The following is a 24,880-nucleotide window of genomic DNA, read 5'->3' as shown; positions in this document are numbered from 1 at the left end:
TGATCACCATCAAATGTAAGACCTCTCTTTGCAGATCCGAAACTGTCAACGACGAACGAAACCGCGGTTATCGAAGACCTGGATTTCTGCACAAAGTACAACTTCGCAGTGAGCGTAGCAAATAATGGAAACGAAATCAATCCTAACAACATCATGAGCGTCGTCACCCTCTTGGATAGAAAAGCTCCCCCGCAAGACTTACAGGTTGATTTTGAGCCAAGAGATCCTCCGTGTTTGCTACTGAAATGGTCGGCGTCCTGTGCAAATATTGGACAACCCATCGGATACGTCGTAAGTTAGTGTACTGCCGGTTTCGAACGTTAACAAAGACCTCTGGGGATTCGATATCGACAATCTGCCTTTGTTTTTAGTAGTCGAAAAATGTGAATACATGCACGTCCGTTATGTGAATACTGACGACCGAAATAAGGCAGATATGAAGCGATTCACCAAGGCTATGAGAAAATTAACAAGTTTAAAAACGTGAAAAATAGAGATGAAGCTCCTAAAAATACGGGCAAGGGTTTATTCGATTCGGAGTAAGCCCTATAATAATGTATTCGAAAGATTTCACAGTGGATAAAAAATCACGATTTATATAAACAAAATGAAGGAAGAAAATTTCCCATGAAAAAGTCTGAACTCCCGGAAATGTAACTTCATTATTCATAATCTTAATTTAACCCTGAAAATAGGGACCGCGCGCCCTTTCTACCACACACGCGTCACCGCTGATGATAAATTTTTCACAAAATTATATTTTTATTTGAAAATTTGAAAAAGTTAGGTTCCATTTCGAACATTTACAAGAATGAGCACTCGATGAAAAAACTTTTTTGACCTCATTTTTCATGAAGTCATGTTTTCAATAATTAAGAAATTATTACTGAATCTCCGTGAATGAACTTGAAAATATTTCGCTTCGTGGAGCTCTTCCTATATGTATTGTATACTCAAGAAATTATGGGGTGAAAGTTTATGAAAGTTTTTTATTTCGTTCATTATAATTATTTCAATGAAAAATTTATTGGAAATTGAAGAAATGGGGGTATTTATTATGTTTTCATTTTGAGATTTTTTCATTAACAAATGACAGTAACTATTTGCATTTTTTTTCGTCATTTGTTCACAAATTGTTTACTTGTGATGCACTTTTTGAAACCTTCGGTATAGTAATGAATATAACTGAAGTTTCATCCAAAAACCACACCTTTATTTTCAACACTGTTTCGATTCATCAAGCGATCATTTTCAAGAGAAAGAATAATCTTCAGTTTATTCTACTTGAAACTAATCACTTAGTGATCAAAACATAATGAAAAAATAAAGGTTTGGTGTTGGGATAAAACTCCAGTAATATTTAACAAATTGTTCATGAACGAATAAAATGATTTCATAGTTGGGAAAAAAATTGCCATTTTGTTCTAATAAAAAAATACCTTCAAACATTTTTTTCAGTTATGGACAATGGTTATTTTTCAATTATTGACAATGGTTATTTTTCAATTTCCATACATCAAATAGGGGATTGAAAAAAACAGAGAAATTGATGTGTTCGGTGATGTAGGTGTCAGTTCAATAATGGCGTTCTGGGTGGAATGTTCGAGTCTGAACCCAATGTTGGTGTGAGAGGATGATGTTTTTGTAGTGTAGAAATTCGGTGAGTTTGTTAATCAGTAATCTTTCGAATAATCCACCAAGACAGCTGAAGAGGCTAATTGCTCTGTAGAATTGAGGTTTGGTGGGATAATTTAGTTTAGTTCACATGTACCATTTTCTTCCAAAACTTTTATAAACTCTCCAAAAATAACAATCAAGGTGTCATTCGATTCGTAATATCACATAGAAAGTTCAAGGGAAAGGTTGAAAAGGTTCTGAAAAAAATGACAAAAGTTATAAACAAATCAGTTAAAAAAATTGAGGTTTGGTTTTTTGAATATCTCGAAAAATATTCAAAATTTTCGAGTTTACGAAAAAATTCAAAGAAATCATCAAATTTGTTGAAAAATAAGTTCCAACTCTCGGAGCTGTATCTCTATTATTTATAATTTTTACAGAGCCTTGAAACTAGAGCCAAAAACATGTACCTAGTCTGGCTTTCGCGCGCGGTGGACCAAACTGACACAGCAATAAAAAAATTATTCGAACATATTAATAATGGAAATTGGGAAATGAAAAAATTCATGTAGTTTGAAAATGAATCAATGAACAATAATCCATGGTTGAAAAGTGGTCATCCGAATTTTTCCATTATTCGTGCATTTGTTAATTGATAATGAAGAAAAGAGAAATTGAACTCTCTATGTTTTTTACCACTCTTATTTGTAACTAACGTAACTGCAGTTTCGTCCTATACGTGCTATACGTCCTTATAAAATGAACTTTATTGTATAAGTTTGAAAATGTCCGTATAGGACGAAACTGCAGTAGCGTTAGTTACAAATAAAAGTGGTAAAAAACATTTTTTTTTCTTCATTATGATTCCCTACCACGTAGTAACGGCTAAATCCATAATTTTATTGTTGATTGATAATTTTTTATTAACTGAAAGTTAACATATAAACCCAGATAATTAACAAACTGAAACCCTAGAATTTTTTTCACTTCGTAAAGTTACTCTCAATAGACTAATGAATAGATCGCCGTTGCAAAAACTACAAAATTTTGATTTTGTTTTTATTAACCATTGAAAATTGAAAAAAAATATTTTTTTTTACTAAATCTTGATTGTTTTGATATCTAACGATTAAAAGCTAATATATTTTTTTCCTGTTCATTACTTGTGATACACTGTTTGGAACCTTTGATGTAGTAATGAATATTACTGAAGTTTTTTCCTAACAAAAAACCGTTACTTTAAAACCTCGACACATGTTTCGATCACCAAGTGATCATCTTCAAAAGGAAAATTAATCTTACTCTTGGGAAAAAACTCCAGTAATATTCATTTTCAACTGTCATTGTTTGAAAAGTTGTTATGAATGAATTGGTTGCTCATGAGTGAATCTAAAATTTTTTTTCGATCTATACTTATTGATGGCAATTATAAATAAATAAACGGTTTCTTCAAAAAAATATCCATTGCTAAAAAATATGTTTATTTATTAACAATCGTTTTTTGCGACCGAATATTAAAATTGAGGAACCTTTTTTTGAGGAAATTGAGGAACCTACATTGCTATTGCCTTATTGGCAGGCTCGTTGTGGGTGGTAACTGTGTTTGATATCTGTTCTAATGGGCAGGCGTAAATTCTGTTACCTCTGAAGGATTTTTTCTGAAGTCTTTCCTACGAGGTGATTCTATTGACTGAGATTGGGTCACTAAATTTTCTCTGGATGCATGTCTATACTCTTCAATAGCTGGAACATGAATGATGTTTTTCATTTGTTCATTAAAAAAACTATTATAAACGATCCAGGATTATTCTCACAACTTTTTATAGAAATAGAGGAATTTCCAAACAAACAACATTGTCGAATTTGGGACGATACCAATCCACATGAGACCCATGAGCGTCCAATGCATCTTCAAAAAGTCACTGCTTGGTATGAAGTTTGGGCTGGTGACGTCATCGGTTCATATTTCTTTGAGGAATATGGGTCATTAACGACGTTGTTTCACCAGGATGACAAAGCACAAAGATCATGTCACATTAGATATTTTGCACGAGCGATTTCAGGGCATGGTCATCTCACGTGGAGGTGTTAAAACTGGCCACCGAGATCGTGCGATTTGACCCCTTTAGACTTTTTCTTGTGGGTGGCACATGTATGCGAATAAGCCACAAATCACAGCGCTTCTCATAGCCAACATAACTCATGCCATGGGTCAGAATCAGCCTGATTTATGCGCCAGAGTATTGGAAAATCGGACTTCTCGTATGCGCTCCATCCAGAGAAGCCATGTCGGATATTTGAACGATGCTCCATACATAATGGCATCAGTAAATCTTTCGAATGTATGAAAAACCTAATTGATATCTCACACTTACTTCATTTGATTAAAATTATAGGAAACTCCTAATGAAACACCCAATAAATATAAACAGCTATATCTAACAAAGTACGATTTTTGCCATTATTTTTGATACTTTTCAAGATAACACGTCAGCAAATTCGTTATTTCTTAATTTCTTATGTAACAGATGGATGTAACTTTCAAACAATTAGAAATACGATAATGGACATCCATATACAGAATATATTGATCTTTGAAGTTGTATTGCATTTCGTAATCATAACTGATCTAATATAAAATGCATTTGTATATGAACATTGGAGGCTTTTTTCATATTTCCTTGTCTTTTATGACGTATAACTTGTCAAATAATGGAAATACAGCGACGATTAAACCAATGAATATGACAATGAGATGGCCTTAAATGCTCAAGAAGAACGCTGATCAGCTCATCAAAGGATATATCGGTCAATTTTCGGGCTTGCTGAAACTGATTTTGAAAAAGAAGAAAATTAAACTTCGGGTGATAACTGAAAAAAAAATTTCTTTAATTTCCATCTCACGTTATTAGTTCTTTTTTTTTTGTTGCTTGTATTCTATTCCATTGCAATTTCAGTTTTTTTTGCTTGATATAATTGTTATTTTCTGCTAATCTTTTTAATTTTTAATAGATTCTTTCAGGGTTTTCAAATCAATTTATATCATATCAGACAATGGAAGTCCGAACTAATGAAATGCACCACGAAACATTGTCAACCACCTTTAAAAAAACAAAATTAGTTGAATTTTACTAGTTCAGACTTTCATTCTCTGAAACGAATCTAATATGATTCAACATTTATGAAAGATCAAACAAAATAAAAATGATTAGCTGAAATATCTATTATATCAAGCAATTAAACTTATTGAAATTACCACCGATTGAAAAAAAAATTATTAAAGATAGATGGAAATTAGAAAAAATTAGGAAAGCTTTCAAACCAAGTTTCTTCACGACGTTTCGATTATTAGTATCTACGACCCTCTTTGGCTGATGACAGTCATCACCGACAGTCATTCACAGCACGTCATCAATCAAGGATAATACATTGTCTGTCTGTTCACTATAAATGGTTTTATTCAGTTTGCCCTGATTGTCTGTTTTTCTCAAGAAATATTCGTGTATCCATAAATGTATATTCCATTTCTCTCGAAGTAGTCCCTCTCAGATATAATACTTTTGTATCAGTGTTTTCTTCAATCCTCGAAGCAGTTCTGATGTGCACTTTTTGGTATGATCTTGAGCTCTCAGCGATTCGATTTTTATCTTCTCAATTGTTGCGAAACGCCGTCCTTCCATGAGTATCTTCAATCTTGGGAACGAAAAAAAATCACAGAGGACAAAATCTGGTGAATACAGTGGCTGAGACATGATTAAGGTGTTACTTTGTCCCAAAAATTATAAACAAGCAATGACAAGTGAGCAGGTGAATTATCGTGATGCAGAGGCAATAAATTGTTTTTTCACAATAACTATCATTTTCTTCGTATTGCTTCTCGCAAGGGACGCATAACTTGAACATAATATGCCTTATTGGCCGTTAGTCAAGAACTCTTGATGCACTGTGCCTCTATTATCGAAGGAAATAGTGAGCAAGACCTTAAAAACTGATGAAATTTGGCGTGCTTTTTCAATCTTGGTTCTCTTCTAATAATCTTCCATTAGGGCAATTAGAATTTGGTTTAGATGTCACAATCATATACCCATTATTCGTCACCAGTTATGACCCTTTCAAAGAAATCTAGATAGCGGTTGACGTTATTCAACAAATCAACAATAGTCATGTGACGATTTATTTTGTCAAAATTCAGCAAATTTGAAACAAATTTCGTAATCATACGCTTCATGCCCAAAATTTAAAAAAAAATGCCTAGTATGAGTCAATCGATAAGTAATCCTCAGCAACTTTCCTGATAGTAATTCGACAATTTTCCATAACAGTGTATTCTCACTATCCCGATATTTCCTCCATCGGTTGTTGATGTGCTGGTACGTCTAGGGCGAGCGTCGTCATTCACATCTTCTCGACTTTTTGTGAAAAGTTCGTACCACTTGTAAACGTATTCTTGACTCAGAATACAATCATCGTATGCCACTGTCAACATTTCAAGTGTTTTTGAGTATTTGAACCTTTTTTCAACACACAATGCAAATTCTTTGATCCAATTTTTTCGGTAGCAGAAAATCGCCAAACACGCAATTCATTTCCTCTTAAGAAATAGGCAATGATCATTGATATCATTTTTTCGGAAGGATATTGCTCTATGACTGTGGCTCCACTGCTGTCTGTAGAATCCATTCTAACAATGAAATTTCACTTAATATTTCATTTGTTATACGACTCCAAGTAACTAAAAGGCATATTCCACATGTTAAATTTTACCTATTCTATAGGCATTCATGTATAATTTGAATTCATTGTTATATAATTTGTTTTATTCTTTCAAAAACTATTTTCTTTTGGTCTCTGACTTCAGTCTACATCACCTGAAGAAGGTTTTACTCAGATGGATGAGTCAAAGTTTCCGAAGAAAACTACAACCGTTCTTTTTTCTGGAAAGGTCTCATCGACTTGAAAGTGCACCGTTTTTCTGAACGGATTGAACGGTTTTGGATAATTTCTTTCTAGATCAAAAACCCAGCTTAGTCAACACGGAGGCGGTATAAATGTTATTCAGGTAGTCAAAAAAAACGCCTCATATTGATAAACCTTTTTTAGTACCTTCACGTCAAGTTGATGCATCTGTTCCAGAGCCTTCTTCACCATTCCAAAGGAGTAAAGTGAGATTGAAGTTACAAGCATATTTGAAATAGCAACTTTTTGTTTTTGACAGTTCTGGCAATCAGTTTTGTTTTACTTGTAAGGAAGAGAGTCCACCTATTTTTAAAATAATTTCCTATGATAAATTTGTTATTTCAATACACAACCTGAAAAACTTCTCTGCTAGCTAATTTAACATCCAATAGTTTCAGTAGCCGAGCCTTCGGAGTAGAAACTAGTTTTATCACGGAGCTATTTTCATACGTAAAACTGAAAACCATTAACCTTCATAAAATTAGTTGAAAATATCTCTCTGAGTTCATATAAACCGTGTTCCAGGAAAACATTTCTGTAATGACTCCGGAAATTATCAAATAATATCTTCGCTGGGACACAGATGCTGCATCCGGCATTCCGTTCGTTTGAGGGAGGTAATCAAAACCATTTTCAGACAAAAATGCTTTTGCATCTGATTGAAAGATTGGAAATGAATAAAATATTAGGGAAATTCATAGGGAGAAATTGAATCGAGTTGTATTTTGAAAAGTAAAATTTTTTAGCTCAGAATTCGAATTAGGCATTTCCATCCTTACTTTCAGTCATGTATCAATGTTTCATCTGTATTATTCAGTTTTCTCGGGAAAAATTTCAATAATTAAAAAAATGGTTCGTGCAATGATATATTAGGAATTGTTTGGAATAGGGTCTTTGCCACTGTACATAGTTCCATGCCATATTTCGCGACCTTCAGCCTTTTGATAGCTTCTGGAAGTCTAGTGTTAGTACTGTTTCTGAGTCTGCAGCTGGTAGAGGGAATCTTCCTGCACCATCTGGATGCGCAAAAGATGAATATTCCTATATCTTCATTAACATTCATGTGTCTAATACGTTTTGAGGTGTTAAAAATAATGGTTTGGTGTTGGGATAAAACTCCAGTAATATTCTAGATTTCTATGGCTGGGATTTAATGAATGAATGTGATCGATGTCATTGTCATTCTCATTTGTGACATGTAGTCGTGATTTTATGATTAAATTGAGCGCTCAATCTTGTAATAAGGCAAGGGCCTTATTCCGAAATATCGTATGTATGCCATTGGGAATGAGAGTCTTCCATGTAATTGAAATTTTACTCTTTCATATACTATATTATGGAGCGATCCTGTGAGTAATGTGTGATTTAATTCCAAAACGAATGTTTGTAGTACAAACTGAATATAAAAAAATGTTTTTCCTACAGATCAATGTTCATATGAAAGTAGTTGTTTCGAAAGTATTTTTTTTTTCGTGTAATTCAATGTTTATATCAGATTAGTTATTTCGTGAGGGTTTTTTCTAACAGTTTGTATCTGAAAGTTACTTCTTTGCGTAACCTACTCATCTTTGTATACAGTTAATTGTGAAATTGATTGCTTCCTTCCTTTCCCGAAGGTACTTTAAAAAAAGTGGTTGGTGGTTGTCTTGGACAGACAACGTTTTTCTGACAGGGTGAATGTTATTAATATTTCAGTAATATATTTCACCAATAATTTGAAATTATTTTCGAATAATCCACTATGATAAAAATGAATCCACTATTCCATGTGCCTTCTGAAATGATCATGTTGTAAAACTGAAGTTTTCATAATTTATTTCGTGAATATAATTTTTGTACGCGAACTTCCAGAATTGTTTCTTCAGAACGATTATTCGAAATCTCTTATTTATAAATCACTCTTTATTCTTCAACATCCGAACTTCAATTAACAATAATATTTTTCATGATGATAATAATATCAATAATTTGAATGATAATAATGACAATTATTATCCTTGAATATCACAACTCAATAAGTCTTTTCTACAATCTTTTTCAGCCAATTTGAATATTATGTGGAATTAGCTTTCAGAAATCAGAAGAATATGTGCTCCATTGCATCCCTTATTCTAGTTTTGAGAAAAAAACATTAGACAAACTAGTATAACATTGAAAGATCGTATTACTTCTCACAAGAGTGATTTTAGGTGCGATACACCAATCTGCACTCTTCCGGAATACACAATTGACTGACATCATAGTTTTTCCTTAGTCAGTGTGAAAATGTTTGACTCGGAATGCAATTTTCAAGAAATAACTCTCTAAGAAATGTGTCATATTTTTCAAGATTCCGAGCAGACATTGAAAGTCTGAGCCGAAGTATATTGAACCAACCTAAAAATTGATGGAGTTTACCACAAACTTATATAATACTAACTATTTTGAATTCGCACATAATACAATTGTTTCGGCGTTTTTTTTTATTATAAATACTCTTACATTGATCCTCCTTTTTCATGTCCTTGAGTCTTTCAATTTTCATTCTAATTTCTATGTCCTACGGTGATGCCACTTTTATTCAGATAGAATGGGATGGAAGAAGTTTTTTATCCAGGATACAGGAAAACGCTACAGTAGCGGTGTTTATCAAATATATACCTTTAGTACACTAATTTCTTATAGTGCAGACGTAAGAAGTCTCCTCTATTCGGTACTTCCGACAAGATATCGAGGCTGTAACAAGGTATACATACAAAAATCATAATATGAAATCAACAAAAAATAGTTTGCCACCACTAGTCACCAAAAGTACACTTTCACTTTTATTAATAGAAATCATCCGTTTTTGGATAATTGACAGTTTTATGTTGTTTCCAGGAATTTGCTTACAACTGGTAAATATCATAAGTTCAAATGCAATATCGTAACTTACTCCAGTTCATTCCAATAAATGATCATTATGTACTTCTGTTTGAAAAAATCTGTTTAAAATCTGTTTTTCCGTTAAACAGCTGTCGGAATCCATCCGAACGATGAACCATAGAAGTTGAAACTTGTGCGAGCTGAGGATTAACGAGGTTTTACCTTTCAACGTGTGATTCCTAACACGCCAATAATAACGATATTGAAGTCTGTTCACGAATTCCTTTCTTATGAAATATTTGTGGAGTGATTTCGTTGCGCACCTCTTATTCTGAACTTTAATTCTGAAATTTGCTGCGGTTGTATATTGTACTCTATAGATTACTTGTATCTATTGAAAAAATCTAAGAGCGTCATATCAGGTGATCTATCGCACCAATCCAACAGACAACATCGGTCTATCTATCGAATTCAGCAAGATAGGGCACCTCCCCATCATGACAGGTTATTTCAAAATTGGTTGCATGACAATTATCCAATCTGGCGGATAGGCAACTGTAGTACCTCAGAAACGCCCGCTAGATATGGTTCCCCCAGATTATTTGTGGATATGAATGAGGTGTACATTACAGAATCGTGATCCATTTCTCATGTGAGGTGCTTGTAACCAAATTTCTCCAGAAACATTCCGTATTGTGGGAAATATATTTTGAAACATTCATAATGGAATAAGCATTTTCTATCAATATATCTTCAAGAAGTCTGATATTTTTTTGCCTAAGGAAAGGGTGAACTAACTTTAGAATTTTTTTCCCAGAGTATGGAATTAACTTTTACTGTCCACAAATCAACAGCAGAATTTATGTAGTAATAGAAAAAGATACGAATATCTAATTATCGAAATCCTTAGTTCAGCGAATTTAAAAACCAACTGAGAATGTGCGTACATATTCACACTGCCCTTTGGAATATCACTGAAAATATTTCATGTAATAAACCATTCCTGACAGTTTTTATCGCTTGCACGCAACATTAGGCATGTAGGTACATTTCTCTTGGGTGTTACTAACCATTTCAGTAATGACAGTTGAAAGCAGTTGAACGAATTTCTCCATCAAATGTAAAATGGTAATACAGAGGTAGATGACTACATTACTTATCGGGTATATACTCTTCTGTGAAGTAAATTGCCTGTAACCAATGGAGCTCCACTGAGCTGCAAAAAGCACATGATTATGTGAATCTGAACGATTAGGGATGTTACCAATCGCACATTAGGACTAAATTCAGAATTCATCATTTGTAAATCAGGAATTTTCAGTGAGAATAAAATTGTATCAATAACTAAATTTTGTTCATAAATGAAAAATATGATAGAAAAATTCATATGATAATCAAAGGATCAAGCATGGCGACTTCCGTTATGAAGACAATATTTCCACTAGGATGGACATAAATTTGAAAACCAACCAACCAAGTTTCAACATCGATCGCTAAATGAGAACTCACTTCCTAAATATCTCTACAGTTTCAACTCAAACAGTAAATTAGGTCACACCAGAGGGTGAATGTGATTCAATAGAAGAGTTTGTTACATTATATAATAATAGTAATACGCTTGTGGTATCGTCAAGTTGTCAGTTGCAAGTATGTAGAGATGGACGATATTCAACTAGGCGATACAGGTCTAACTACTCGATAACAGAACGCATTTGTTTAATAGATGAAGTTTAAGTTTTTCGACAATACCCTTGATGAAGTTCCTCGTAATCTAATGAATAAAAACGAAAAAGTTTTCTATATGAAGTAAGTGGTGACATTTAAAGTTCAAGAAACTGTGAGGCTAGGATGAAACCAAATAATTGGCTCTCAGGACAAAACATGAATTAAATGAAACATGAATAACACAAAAATGCAAAGTATTTCCCGAAAAAATTTTTCATTCATGCCTCTATCAACATATCTACATATTCAACCTCACACGATATGCTGAATTTTCATTTTATGTTTCACATTTGAAAGACACGGGTTAAATATAACACGAATGAATTTTATAATTATCATTCAATCAACTGAAAACTTATACTAAATAACTGATTTAAGATTATCAACTATTTATAAGATATAGATCATAGTGAATCTTAAAATTATTAAAACCAATCGAGTTGCGTGATTTCGATTGAGTTACAGGCACACTGCTGTTTGGATCGAATCTTTCCTGCACTGATGAAAGGTAGTACCTCGAAACCGGTCTGTAGGGGATATACTTGATTGATTTCTGAGTGATCCTACTGCTGAATTGAAGTATTTTGAGTCAGACGCGTTGTTGTTGTTGTTGAAATCAATTCATCTGGATGGTTCACTCTCCTCAAAAATTGATATTCCCGTGAACTGTACGTGATTATTTGTAATAATTCTGTTTCAGATTTCAGCATTCGAAAGGAGCTCATCCCGGTACACCATTGTCACTTTGCCTGCCAGCAAAAGGGTGGATTACGTTCACCATTTCAAAGTAAATTACGGTGCGAAATTCGACATCAAAGTATCTACGAACGTTGCCGGTTCACAAGCCTCAGAAACTGTGACATACAAAGTTCCAAACTTCCTACAGCCTTATAAAGTCAGGGTTACATCGAATCCAGACGGAGCATTTATGATTTATTGGAAGGAACCCTTTGTGCCCTACTATATTGACAGGGTCTATTATGAGGTGAGTTTACACGTCAAGAGAAATATGTAAAGTTATTGTGGTACAAAAGTCAGTTATCTGACTTTATATGATTTTTTTTTCTAATTTTTGTTTCGCTTCCATATTTTATTTATCATGGGTTTAACAAATTAAATTGATACTTATAATGTCAGAATTAACATATATAAATTGTTATATTTTTCATTTCAGTTTTTCATATAACTATTCAAAACTATTAGATAAGATCAAATGGGGTCAATGCCCATTGCTTGATAATAACCTGTTTTGTCTATTTCAGGAAGTAGCAAATTGTTATTGAAAATTATATTTCCCTTCACTTCCGCCGCCTTAGTTAATTTCATTCTTTACTAGCTTTCGTCTTCAGATTCAGGTTTCCTCATATTTTCTAAAGAAAAAGTTTATATTCATATAATAACTGAAGTTTCAGTTAAATAAATATAATTTTCATAGTACTTTTTTCAACAAATGTCCGACATAATTCTTTGACTGACATAACCTTGTCATTGCTCTGGGTTTTATTGCTCCAATATAAATCACCAATAATAGTTTTTCATGATATGTTCTATGTACAGGATGCGATTCGATAATTTTTTTATATGTATTGATTGATTTGAAACTGGAACATTCCAATGAAACATAAAATATAATGTTTTTATAAATTAGAATAGCTTTCGAATATTTGGATTTGATTTTCGAATTCAACCAAACAGATACTTTACAAATAAACTAAACTGAAAATAACTCCTTTTGAACCAAAACTTTGATTTGCTTTCTACCACCAAACATTAAACCAGGTTGCTAATCTGTGTGAAATCATCAATTGTTTTCATTTTATATCGACGCCAAAACAATGAGTGAAATAGTATCGAAAGAAATCATTCCATAGTTTTGGAGTTGAGAAAGTTGATAACATTTAGATAAAAGTTCATCTTGAAAATTCACTCTATATCATCATAATTATTCTCACTTGAATATTTTAATTCAACTCTGAAGCTGTAAAATTTCTTCTCAATTTTCAGTAATATATAAACGAACAAAGTGAGTGAAGGTGAGCACTTTCATTCGGATTTGATGTTAAATTTGAGATTTGTAATTGATTATAAACTTCTACGTTTCATATGAAAACACTAACTCTTCTACTACTAAAAAATATATTCATTCAAATATTTTTTCAAATATATATTCAAATATATTTTCAAATATATATTCAAATATATTTTATAGAGCTATTTTTCGCAACTTCTATAGCTTTTTGCATCTCAATTTTTGTGTTCTTCCAGATTTGTCAACAGCAAAAAGTTTCCACATGTTCGTCCGCATTCGATTCCTGAAACAATCATTTCACAAACTTTTTTATATAGTTGAACGAAGTTGTAGCCAAATTAACCGAGCAGTATTTTTATTGTATTTTTTTCGACAAATGTTTGACTTGTGTCTACAAATATTTCTTCTTTAAGAACCGATTCAAATATGTCAGACAACAAATATAAAGTGAATCTTACCTTTACAGACAAGTGAAATTCGCAAACAAATTTATTAAGCGCAAACAAATCACAGTTGAACACATAAAAATTCACACATCGAGAAGTTTCATTATATATGTATTGATATTGTTATTTGAAGTAGACAACGAGTTTTGGAGTCATAAGAGTTAGTCTATATGAATCCTATCTTTCTCTTAAGAGTTGTGTGCTGGTCCATACTGGTAGAAAAATATACTTGCTTCACACGACATCAGAACTTGTGTTGAAGCTGGAGAGAATACCTTCAATTTTAAGTACGACTTTCCGGGTGTATTTACTTTGTAATTAGTAATATAAGAAAATATTCAAAGTATATTAGACATCAAAAATGGAATATTTTAACTTTTGATAGACCTTAAATAAAAATCTTGTCTAGAAATTGGTCAGAATTACAAATATCCCGTCTATTGATGAATGTTACAAGTTTAGGCTTTCATTGAAAGAATTACGTGAAATATTTGGATGCGTTACTGGAAAAGAAAATAATGTTGAAATTGAGTTAAAAATAGGGAGAAAAATTAATGAAAAGAGGATATAAGATTGAAAAATTCAAGGACATTTGTAACCTAAAATTAAAATTATTTTATAAATAAGGTTAACAGTAAGAAATATCGAAATGAGATGGGGAAAATTGAAAAAAAATAATTTCAATCCAAGCTAATTGACGACATTTCAATTGTCGAATGAAAAGTCATGAGATTCCAAGCCAGTTCACGACATTTCGATTATTAGTATCTACAATCGTCTTATGTTGATGACTGGACTGATTCCTCCGAGAGATGACTATTTATGGGTCGTTCGAGTACTTTCACTTATCCCCGCTTTCCAGTGAAGTGGAAGAAATGGAAAGCAGGGATAAGTGAAATATTGTCAATCACCTTCAAACAAATTTCAATTGTCACTATGCACAATCGTTTTCGGTTGATAACCAGTTATCACACCAAAACGGCTGAATCGATTTGGAAGCGGTTTTCATTATTGTATTCTAATGAGCTTTACTCAGCACTTATCGTCAAATTCGTTCATAAATGAATATCATTTGAGAAATCATGTTAAGCATTTGCTCTGTAATAATACTATAATAATTCTGTTCAATTAAACTTCAATTGATAACCTATTTATTTTGTACAAATTAATATTGAATATAATTGAATATAGGATGAGAAAAATAACTTTCGTCCAATTTCTACTAAGATTTTTATTTGTTGCGACCGGTTTCGGTTCATCAAACCATTCTCAAGTGAACTGGTCATAACAAATAAAAATCTTAATAAAAATCTTTATACATATGTCTTGCTACTACCGGTATAGTTTGCCAATGTGTTTCAACTCAATTTCATCTAGGAATCGCTTCTAACTGGCATTATTTATGTGAGTTCACATATCAATTTCAGTGAAATGAGATCTAAAAGAACATCCACATGTTTAGATGTGGTCGATAGTACAAATGGTAATCTACGAGTAAACAAAAGAGAGGACGCACTCTATCTCGGAGCTGATTGAAGAACCCTCTTATCCAATACTAAGATTATTTTCAGGGTCAAAAACACAAGCACTACAGAAAAATCATCAAGGCGCTCTTGAGAGGTACCTGTGCGAAAGTTGCGATTCACGTTGGACTTGAATCGCTGGAATCTAAATCCATTTGGAAAAACGTTGTCAGGATGTTTATTCGACATAAACTAAGTTGTTCAAATGAAAGAATTCTCCAACAGTGAAGTTCAAAGTGTATTGAGTTGAAACTCGAAACTATGAGCAGCCACAGGGTATGCTGTGGCTGCTCATACATGTGAATAATGCTTCAAAGAAGGTCAGATCTGAGCTCTATAAAGAATGAGAAGTTGCCGAGAATATTAACTTAACGCATCACCTATATAGAACAGAAATCCATATGCCGCCAGTCAAGTGAGGAAAGCCATTAATTTTTTCATTTCATATTCAGACTCCCACCAGCAATCTTTCAAATGCAAAGATAACATATAAGAAAAGAAAAACTTTGAAAATTTGAAGTCTCCAAGGCTCTGTTTGGGGACTCATATATTTATTGTACTATAAAAAATTAAATGTAGCCTAATCAGATGATTGTACTACATTACATAAAAAAATGAATGTCATGATAAGTGTTCTGATAGGTTCATCAAAAAAAGAATAAGTGCAAATTATCTCATAAATGAACACAAAGCAAGGTACCTCAAATTTCACACAGAAAAAAAATCTCTAGATCAGGAGTCTATCAAAGCGCTGGATTCATTTGTACCTTTTGAGGAAAATGGTAACACTATATGCACAAATATTTCAAAACATTATATATATTTCACGAGATAACTGTCCCAAAAACTGGCATCGCAGACACTGTGTACTGGGTACCGTAATACTTGGATTATTTCTAGTATCACGGTTTACGGTATACACATATGCCACATATTGAAATACATTAATGGATGGTGGGAGATCTTCATGGAAAATGATAAATAAAATTTTCTGTTTTTATACCACTTGTATTTGTAACAAATATCACTGCAAAACATATAGGAATTTGTATTTTTATTTTTTGTACCTACATATTGAAATGTTAATGCTACATGACGAATATAGCTAACAAGTACCTGACAACCGTGCACAGAATGCTCCTATTAGGACGCCCAGAAGGCGTTTGCAGCTCACGCAGTTAAGTTTCAAAAACATATCTTATAAAAGAAAATGTTTGGCTTTCTACTACTCCATCTTGACAAAAAAAAATGTGGGAATCTTCCAAAGAAAGGAAGGAAGTAATCAGGTTGAAAATAAGTAACTCTATACATCGCTCCTAAAAATATAACCCCTCATTCAAATCTTATAAACTTTTTGATTGTTCAACAAACATTTACTAAGGGAGCTTCCTCTAACATATTTCGAATGCTACTTGATAAGTAGTCTTCTCACAAAAGCCTTATACTCATTTAACAAGTTCCATGATCACTTTGCGGCATAAATTTGTTTGTGGTATTCTGAGTTCGACTTTTATCACACTTGTTGTACATGTATATAATAGTACCTTCGTATGTATAATTGATGATTGTAAACACGTTTCATGAATACATAACGTAAATCCGTGAAAAAAATCGCACCACCCATATTCAGGGTGTTTGGTACCTGGGTGCAAACATTCAAGGGGGTGATACACTAGCCCATGTAGAACATATTCATACAAACATTTTTATTTTCTAGCGCGTTTTTGATTTTTAAGGGAACTTTTACAATTTTAAGTACAAAAACCCAAAATTGGTCAATTAAATGCTAATAACTTCGAATCTTAACAGAAATGTCCGGTTTTTTTAATTTATTTCAGTAGTCTTATGTGTCCCGAATCGTACTAAAGTAGTTTGAAGCACCATTGTGTCCAAAAAAGTTATGTACAGAGCATTTAAACTTTACAAAAGAAAAAACAAAATAAAAAATCTGACTTTTGATGCCAATTAAAAAAATTAATAAAATACATACAGGTGTTCAGACACCTTTAAAAACATGCTTAGTTATTGCTCTTTCGTTTGAGGTATCATTTACCTAGCTAAGTCTTAAACTTTTTTAATTAGGGTACCTGAACCAGTTAAAGGTCGTAAATATGGATTTTTGTGGAATTGAAAAAAAAATGTTTTGTACTGTAAAAATTTATTGTTGGTGTTCAAAATGTCCTCCACCATTGCGTATACACTTTCTACAACGATTTCGTGCTTCAGTTCTGGTTACTTTCATTTGCATTTCCTGTTTCATAATTTCAAACGCTGCCTCTATTCGCTGAAGTAATTCTTCTCTCGTGGTGATTTCTGTTGTGTATACGAGTTCTTTCACCCGACCCCACACGAAAAAATCCAACGGAGTCAGGTCAGGCGATCTGGCAGGCCAGGGGATGGGTCCGTCTCTCCCGATCCAGTTGCCAGGAAAACAGCGGTTCAGGTGTTCGCGGACGCTTACAGCCCAATGTGCTGGGCATCCATCTTGCTGAAATGTGATCGGCCTGTCCGTGTACAATATTGGCACTTCGGCATCATAGAGTAACATTGGCAAGTCGTTTATTATGAATTCGAGGTAATTTTGTCCATTCAAATTGTCAGGCAAAATGTGTGAGCCAACCAATGTGCGTCCGATGACCCCAGCCCACACATTTATTGAAAATTGTCTTTGGAAAAAATCTGAAACAAAAATGCAATAAAATTAGTTAATTTAGGTAATTAAACACGTGTTGAACATGGGTAATGAAATAATAATAATAAAAATCATCTATTTACCTGTTTTTTCCAATTTGGATTGCTGTCTTTATCAGCCCATTCATGAGGGTTGTGGAAATTAGTAATTCCTCCCCTGGAGATCTTCGATTCGTCAGTCCAGAGGATGGACTTTAAGAACCACGCGTCGTCAATATCTGCGTTTAGCAAAAAACGGCAGAACCGTATCCGTCTCGCCGGATCCGTTTCCTCCAAGCTTTGCACACCCGTGCCGTGAAACGGATATTTCTTCTCGTTGTGCATCGTACTCCACACTTTCCATATCGAAAGGTTTGAATCTCTCGCTACAACTCTGATGTTGGTGGTAGGATCCGCTTCGAAGGTTGCGAGAATTTGCTCCTCAACATTGACATTATGTCTTCCTGGATGTACTGCAGGTTCAGCATGATGAATTCCAGATTCAGACAGCCTACGATATGTGTTGGAAAAAACACGAACGGTAGGCACCCTGCAATAAAATAACTCATTTTTAACGTCTTTCGAAGGTGAAAATGGCAAAATTTAACTACCGCTACAATTAGAATTTAATTTACCTGCGGTTCGGGTAACGTTCTTGGTACAAACGTCGTACCAGAGGTGCGTTACCATCAGCTCTGCTATACTCAAGAATGATATCGGCTTGTTCATGACTCGTAAACTCAGCCATGGCAGCACACACAACAAAAAGATATATAGTCCAAAATAAACAACACCTGCAGGAGCGAAAGGCTACAACTGAACACGGTGAATTACAAAAATGGGGAACACAAAACCAACGTCTACTCGCAACTCGAAAGGGCAAAGCAGTGACTAGAGAACTTGTTTGGCCAACCAAACCGACCCGGCGAGGGGTCCAAGATGATTACTCAACTCAGGTACCTGAAAATTAATAAACTCAAAAGCAAGTTTATAGCCCTAGCATAAGGTCTGAATCATAACAACAGACTGCATTCCAATTAATGACTAGCTTCAGGTAAAATTCTTTGTTGTAAAATGCCACCGGCACCGGCCTTTGTTCAGTTTTCTCTTCTTTCAAGTTGGGCTAAGTTTCTTATTATTCCATGTAAGTCTAAAAATAATATCGTATATTGCTTTAGGATTTTCGTTTGAAGGTTTTTGAGCTGAATTTCATTTAAATTACTTATTTTTAATTTTTCAAATATCCATATTTACGACCTTTAACTGGTTCAGGTACCCTAATTAAAAAAGTTTCAGACTTAGCTAGGTAAAAGATACCTCAAACCAAAGAGCCATAACTAAGCATGTTTTTAAAGGTGTCTGAACACCTGTATGTATTTCATTTATTTTTTTATTTGGCATCAAAAGTCAGATTTTTTATTTTCTTTCTTTTTTTGTAAAGTTTAAATGCTCTGTACATAACTTTTTTGGACACAATGGTGCTTCAAACTACCTGAGTACGATTGGGGAAATATAAGACTACTAAAATAAATTTAAAAAACCGGACATTTCTGTTAAGATTCGAAGTTATTAGCATTTAATTGACCAATTTTGGGTTTTTGTACTAAACATTGTAAAAGTTCCCTTAAAAATCAAAAACGCGCTAGGAAATAAAAATGTTTGTATGAATATGTTCTACATGGGCTAGAGTATCACCCCCTCAAAGGTTTGCACCCAGCTACCAAACACCCTGTATATTACCCTGGGAACAGACCTTGCCAAAACATCGTCATTATATTAAAGACTTGAAAAAATATACACCCAGAATAGCATAGCTGCTTCTGCCATTATTCAAACGTGTTATGGTTGAAAAGTTCAGCATCGCCTCTGAAGAAGCTGTGAGATTCACGGATATAACTCATATGATTCCTAAACAGACCAGTCGTTGCAATTTTGCAATTTTTGATTCACAGCCATGGTTATGACATACCTTATGACTCACCTTACTATATTATATTTATGTGACTGATTTAATTTTTGAAAAAGTGGGGGTTCTAAGTCGATATTTTCAACTTTCGAGAGTTGGAATTAGCATTGTTTTACTATGATTGAGAGTGAGGGCTCCACTACAACTATGTTTTGAATCTATTCCGTGAGAAACCACATTATCCTCCTCATGATGTTGATTAAGTTATCAGTATGTCAGCTCTGATCGTGAATGTTTGTCATCAGATTTTCGACAATGAAAAAGGCGATAATACTACTCACATAATTTCTCCATAGTCACATAAATGATTTTTTCCATCTTATCACTGAAGAATATATCAATCAATCAAACTGTACTTCATTGTCCAAGAATAATTATTCTTATTGACAAAGTGAGTAGATAACAATGAAGTGGATATCCACTGTGTCCAATACATATGAGAGACAAAAAATATGAAAATATGAAGCTGAATGATTATATATATATATATATATATATATATATATATATATATATATATATGATATATATATATATATATATCATATATATATTATATATATATATATATATATATATATATATATATATATATATATATATGATATATATATATATATATCATATATATATATATATATATATATATATATATATATATATATATATATATATTATATATATATATATATATATATATATATATATATATATATATATATATATATATATATATATATATATATATATGAATACGTATTCATATGTATTGGACACAGTGGATATCCACTTCATTGTTATCTACTCACTTTGTCAATAAGAATAATTATTCTTGGACAATGAAGTACAGTTTCATTGATTGATATATTCTTCAGTGATAAGATGGAAAAAATCATTTATGTGACTATGGAGAAATTATGTGAGTAGTATTATCGCCTTTTTCATTGTCGAAAATCTGATGACAAACATTCACGATCAGAGCTGACATACTGATAACTTAATCAACATCATGAGGAGGATAATGTGGTTTCTCACGGAATAGATTCAAAACATAATTGTAATGGAGCCCTCACTCTCAATCATAGTAAAACAATGCTAATTCCAACTCTCGAAAGTTGAAAATATCGACTTAGAACCCCCACTTTTTCAAAAATTAAATCAGTCACATAAATATAATATAGTAAGGTGAGTCATAAGGTAAGTCATAACCATGGCTGTGAATCAAAAATTGCAAAATTGCAACGACTGGTCTGTTTAGGAATCATATGAGTTATATCCGTGAATCTCACAGCTTCTTCAGAGGCGATGCTGAACTTTTTAACCATAACACGTTTAAATAATGGAAGAAGCAGCTATGCTATTCTGGATGTATATTTTTTCAAGTCTTTAATATAATGACGATGTTTTGGCAAGGTCTGTTCCCAGGGTAATACACAGGGTGTTTGGTAGCTTGGTGCAAACCTTTGAGGGGGTGATACACTAGCCCATGTAGAACATATTCATACAAACATTTTTATTTCCTAGCGCGTTTTTGATTTTTAAGGGAACTTTTACGATGTTTAGTACAAAAACCCAAAATTGGTCAATTAAATGCTAATAACTTCGAATCTTAACAGAAATGTCCGGTTTTTTAAATTTATTTTAGAAGTCTTATATTTCTCCAATCGTACTCAGGTAGTTTGAAGCACCATTGTGTCCAAAAAAGTTATGTACAGAGCATTTAAACTTTACAAAAAAAGAAAGAAAATAAAAAATCTGACCTTTGATGCCTAATAAAAAAATAAATGAAATACATACAGGTGTTCAGACACCTTTGAAAACATGCTTAGTTATGGCTCTTTGGTTTGAGGTATCTTTTACCTAGCTAAGTCCGAAACTTTTTTAATTAGGGTACCTGAACCAGTTAAAGGTCGTAAATATGGATATTTGAAAAATTAAAAATAAGTAATTTAAATGAAATTCAGCTCAAAAACCTTTGAACGAAAATCCTAAAGCAATATACGATATTATTTTTAGACTTACATGGAATAATAAGAAACTTAGCCCAACTTGAAAGAAGAGAAAACTGAACAAAGGCCGGTGCCGGTGGCATTTTACAACAAAGAATTTTACCTGAAGCTAGTCATTAATTGGAATGCATTCTGTTGTTATGATTCAGACCTTATGCTAGGGCTATAAACTTGCTTTTGAGTTTATCAATTTTCAGGTACCTGAGTTGAGTAATCATCTTGAACCCCTCGCCGGGTCGGTTTGGTTGGCCAAACAAGTTCTCTAGTCACTGCTTTGCCCTTTCGAGTTGCGAGTAGACGTTGGTTTTTTGTTCCCCATTTTTGTAATTCACCGTGTTCAGTTGTAGCCTTTCGCTCCTGCAGGTGTTGTTTATTTTGGACTATCGATCTTTTTGTTGTGTGTGCTGCCATGGCTGAGTTTACGAGTCATGAACAAGCCGATATCATTCTTGTGTATGGCAGAGCTGATGGTAACGCACCTCTGGTACGACGTTTGTACCAAGAACGTTACCCGAACCGCAGGTAAATTAATTTCTAATTGTAGCGGTAGTTAAATTTTGCCATTTTCACCTTCGAAAGACGTTAAAAATGAGTTATTTTATTGCAGGGTGCCTAACGTTCGTGTTTTTTCCAACACATATCGTAGGCTGTCTGAATCTGGTATTCATCATGCTGAACCTGCAGTAAATCCAGGAAGACATAATGTCAATGTTGAGGAGCAAATTCTCGCAGCCTTCGAAGCGGATCCTACCACCAGCATCAGAGTTGTAGCGAGAGATTTAAACCTTTCGATATGGAAAGTGTGGAGTACGATGCACAACGAGAAGAAATATCCGTTTCACGGCACGGGTGTGCAAGGCTTGGAGGAAACGGATCCGGCGAGACGGATACGGTTCTGCCGTTTTTTGCTAAACGCAGATATTGACGACGCGTGGTTCTTAAAGTCCATCCTCTGGACTGACGAATCGAAGATCTCCAGGGGAGGAATTACTAATTTCCACAACCTTCATGAATGGGCTGATAAAGACAGCAATCCAAATTGGAAAAAACAGGTAAATAGATGATTTTTGTTATTATTATTTCATTACCCATGTTCAACACGTGTTTAATTACCTAAATTAACTAATTTTATTGCATTTTTGTTTCAGATTTTTTCCAAAGACAATTTTCAATAAATGTGTGGGCTGGGGTCATCGGACGCACATTGGTTGGCCCACACATTTTGCCTGACAATTTGAATGGACAGAATTACCTCGAATTCATAATAAACGACTTGCCAATGTTACTCTATGATGCCGAAGTGCCAATATTGTACACGGACAGGCCGATCACATTTCAGCAAGATGGATGCCCAGCACATTGGGCTGTAAGCGTCCGCGAACACCTGAACCGCTGTTTTCCTGGCAACTGGATCGGGAGAGACGGACCCATCCCCTGGCCTGCCAGATCGCCTGACCTGACTCCGTTGGATTTTTTCGTGTGGGGTCGGGTGAAAGAACTCGTATACACAACAGAAATCACCACGAGAGAAGAATTACTTCAGAGAATAGAGGCAGCGTTTGAAATTATGAAACAGGAAATGCAAATGAAAGTAACCAGAACTGAAGTACGAAATCGTTGTAGAAAGTGTATACGCAATGGTGGAGGACATTTTGAACACCAACAATAAATTTTTACAGTACAAAATATTTTTTTTTCAATTCCACAAAAATCCATATTTACGACCTTTAACTGTTTCAGGTACCCTAATTAAAAAAGTTTAAGACTTAGCTAGGTAAATGATACCTCAAACGAAAGAGCAATAACTAAGCATGTTTTTAAAGGTGTCTGAACACCTGTATGTATTTTATTAATTTTTTTAATTGGCATCAAAAGTCAGATTTTTTATTTTGTTTTTTCTTTTGTAAAGTTTAAATGCTCTGTACAAAACTTTTTTTGACACAATGGTGCTTCAAACTACTTTAGTACGATTGGGGACACATAAGACTACTGAAATAAATTTAAAAAACCGGACATTTCTGTTAAGATTCGAAGTTATTAGCATTTAATTGACCAATTTTGGGTTTTTGTACTTAAAATTGTAAAAGTTCCCTCAAAAATCAAAAACGCGCTAGAAAATAAAAATGTTTGTATGAATATGTTCTATATGGGCTAGTGTATCACCCCCTTAAATGTTTGCACCCAGCTACCAAACACCCTGAATATGGGTGGTGCGATTTTTTTCACGGATTTACGTTATGTATTCATGAAACGTGTTTACAATCATCAATTATACATACAAACATACTATTATATACATGTACAACAAGTGTGATAAAAGTCGAACTCAGAATACCACAAACAAATTTATGCCGCAAAGTGATCATGGAACTTGTTAAATGAGTATAAGGCTTTTGTGAGAAGACTACTTATCAAGTAGCATTCGAAATATGTTAGAGGAAGCTCCCTTAGTAAATGTTTGTTGAACAATCAAAAAGTTTATAAGATTTGAATGAGGGGTTATATTTTTAGGAGCGATGTATAGAGTTACTTATTTTCAACCTGATTACTTCCTTCCTTTCTTTGGAAGATTCCCACATTTTTTTTATCAAGATGGAGTAGTAGAAAGCCAAACATTTTCTTTTATAAGATATGTTTTTGAAACTTAATTGCGTGAGCTGCAAACGCCATCTGGGCGTCCTGATAGGAGCATTCTGTGCACGGTTGTCAGGTACTTGTTAGCTATATTCGTCATGTAGCATTAACATTTCAATATGTAGGTACAAAAAATAAAAATACAAATTCCTATATGTTTTGCAGTGATATTGTTTTTAGAACATTCACATTTTTTCCATGCCATAGGATAGTGGTATCGTCCGCAAATAATGTGAATCTTCCTGTGATTGGTAAATATGTTAGATCATTAAGGTATAATAGAAACAATTTCAGTCCGAGTACCGATCCCTGAGGAACTCCTGATTTGACAGGAGAATAATCCGAGCACTTTCCGGAAATTTTCACAATTTGTTTCCTGTCACTAAGATATGATTCAAACCATTTGTAGACAATTCCCCTGAATCCATAATGATGCAGTTCACTCAGCAGTACTCTGTGAT

The 24,880-nt window shown here is 33.6% G+C and overlaps 1 protein-coding gene across 3 annotated transcripts in view; it reads left to right on the top strand.

The window, feature by feature from the left end:
- Positions 1 to 24,880, top strand: part of LOC111516249 (uncharacterized) — a 136,066-nt gene that overhangs the window by 90,353 nt on the left and 20,833 nt on the right. For all 3 annotated transcript variants that reach the window (XM_074178431.1, XM_074178429.1, XM_074178430.1), the window contains exons 3-4: positions 35 to 291; positions 11,843 to 12,127. In XM_074178431.1, the coding sequence (XP_074034532.1) occupies positions 35 to 291; positions 11,843 to 12,127 (542 nt within the window). The remainder of the gene's footprint in view (positions 1 to 34; positions 292 to 11,842; positions 12,128 to 24,880) is intronic.

This window comes from Leptinotarsa decemlineata, unplaced genomic scaffold, assembly GCF_025532065.1.
Source record: "Leptinotarsa decemlineata unplaced genomic scaffold, Ldec_3_MD MMD2_tig00003798_RagTag_RagTag, whole genome shotgun sequence".
Classification (NCBI taxonomy): Eukaryota; Metazoa; Arthropoda; class Insecta; order Coleoptera; family Chrysomelidae; genus Leptinotarsa; species Leptinotarsa decemlineata.
Note: the sequence above shows the minus strand (reverse complement) of the source record. Positions and strands in the feature narration are given on the sequence as shown.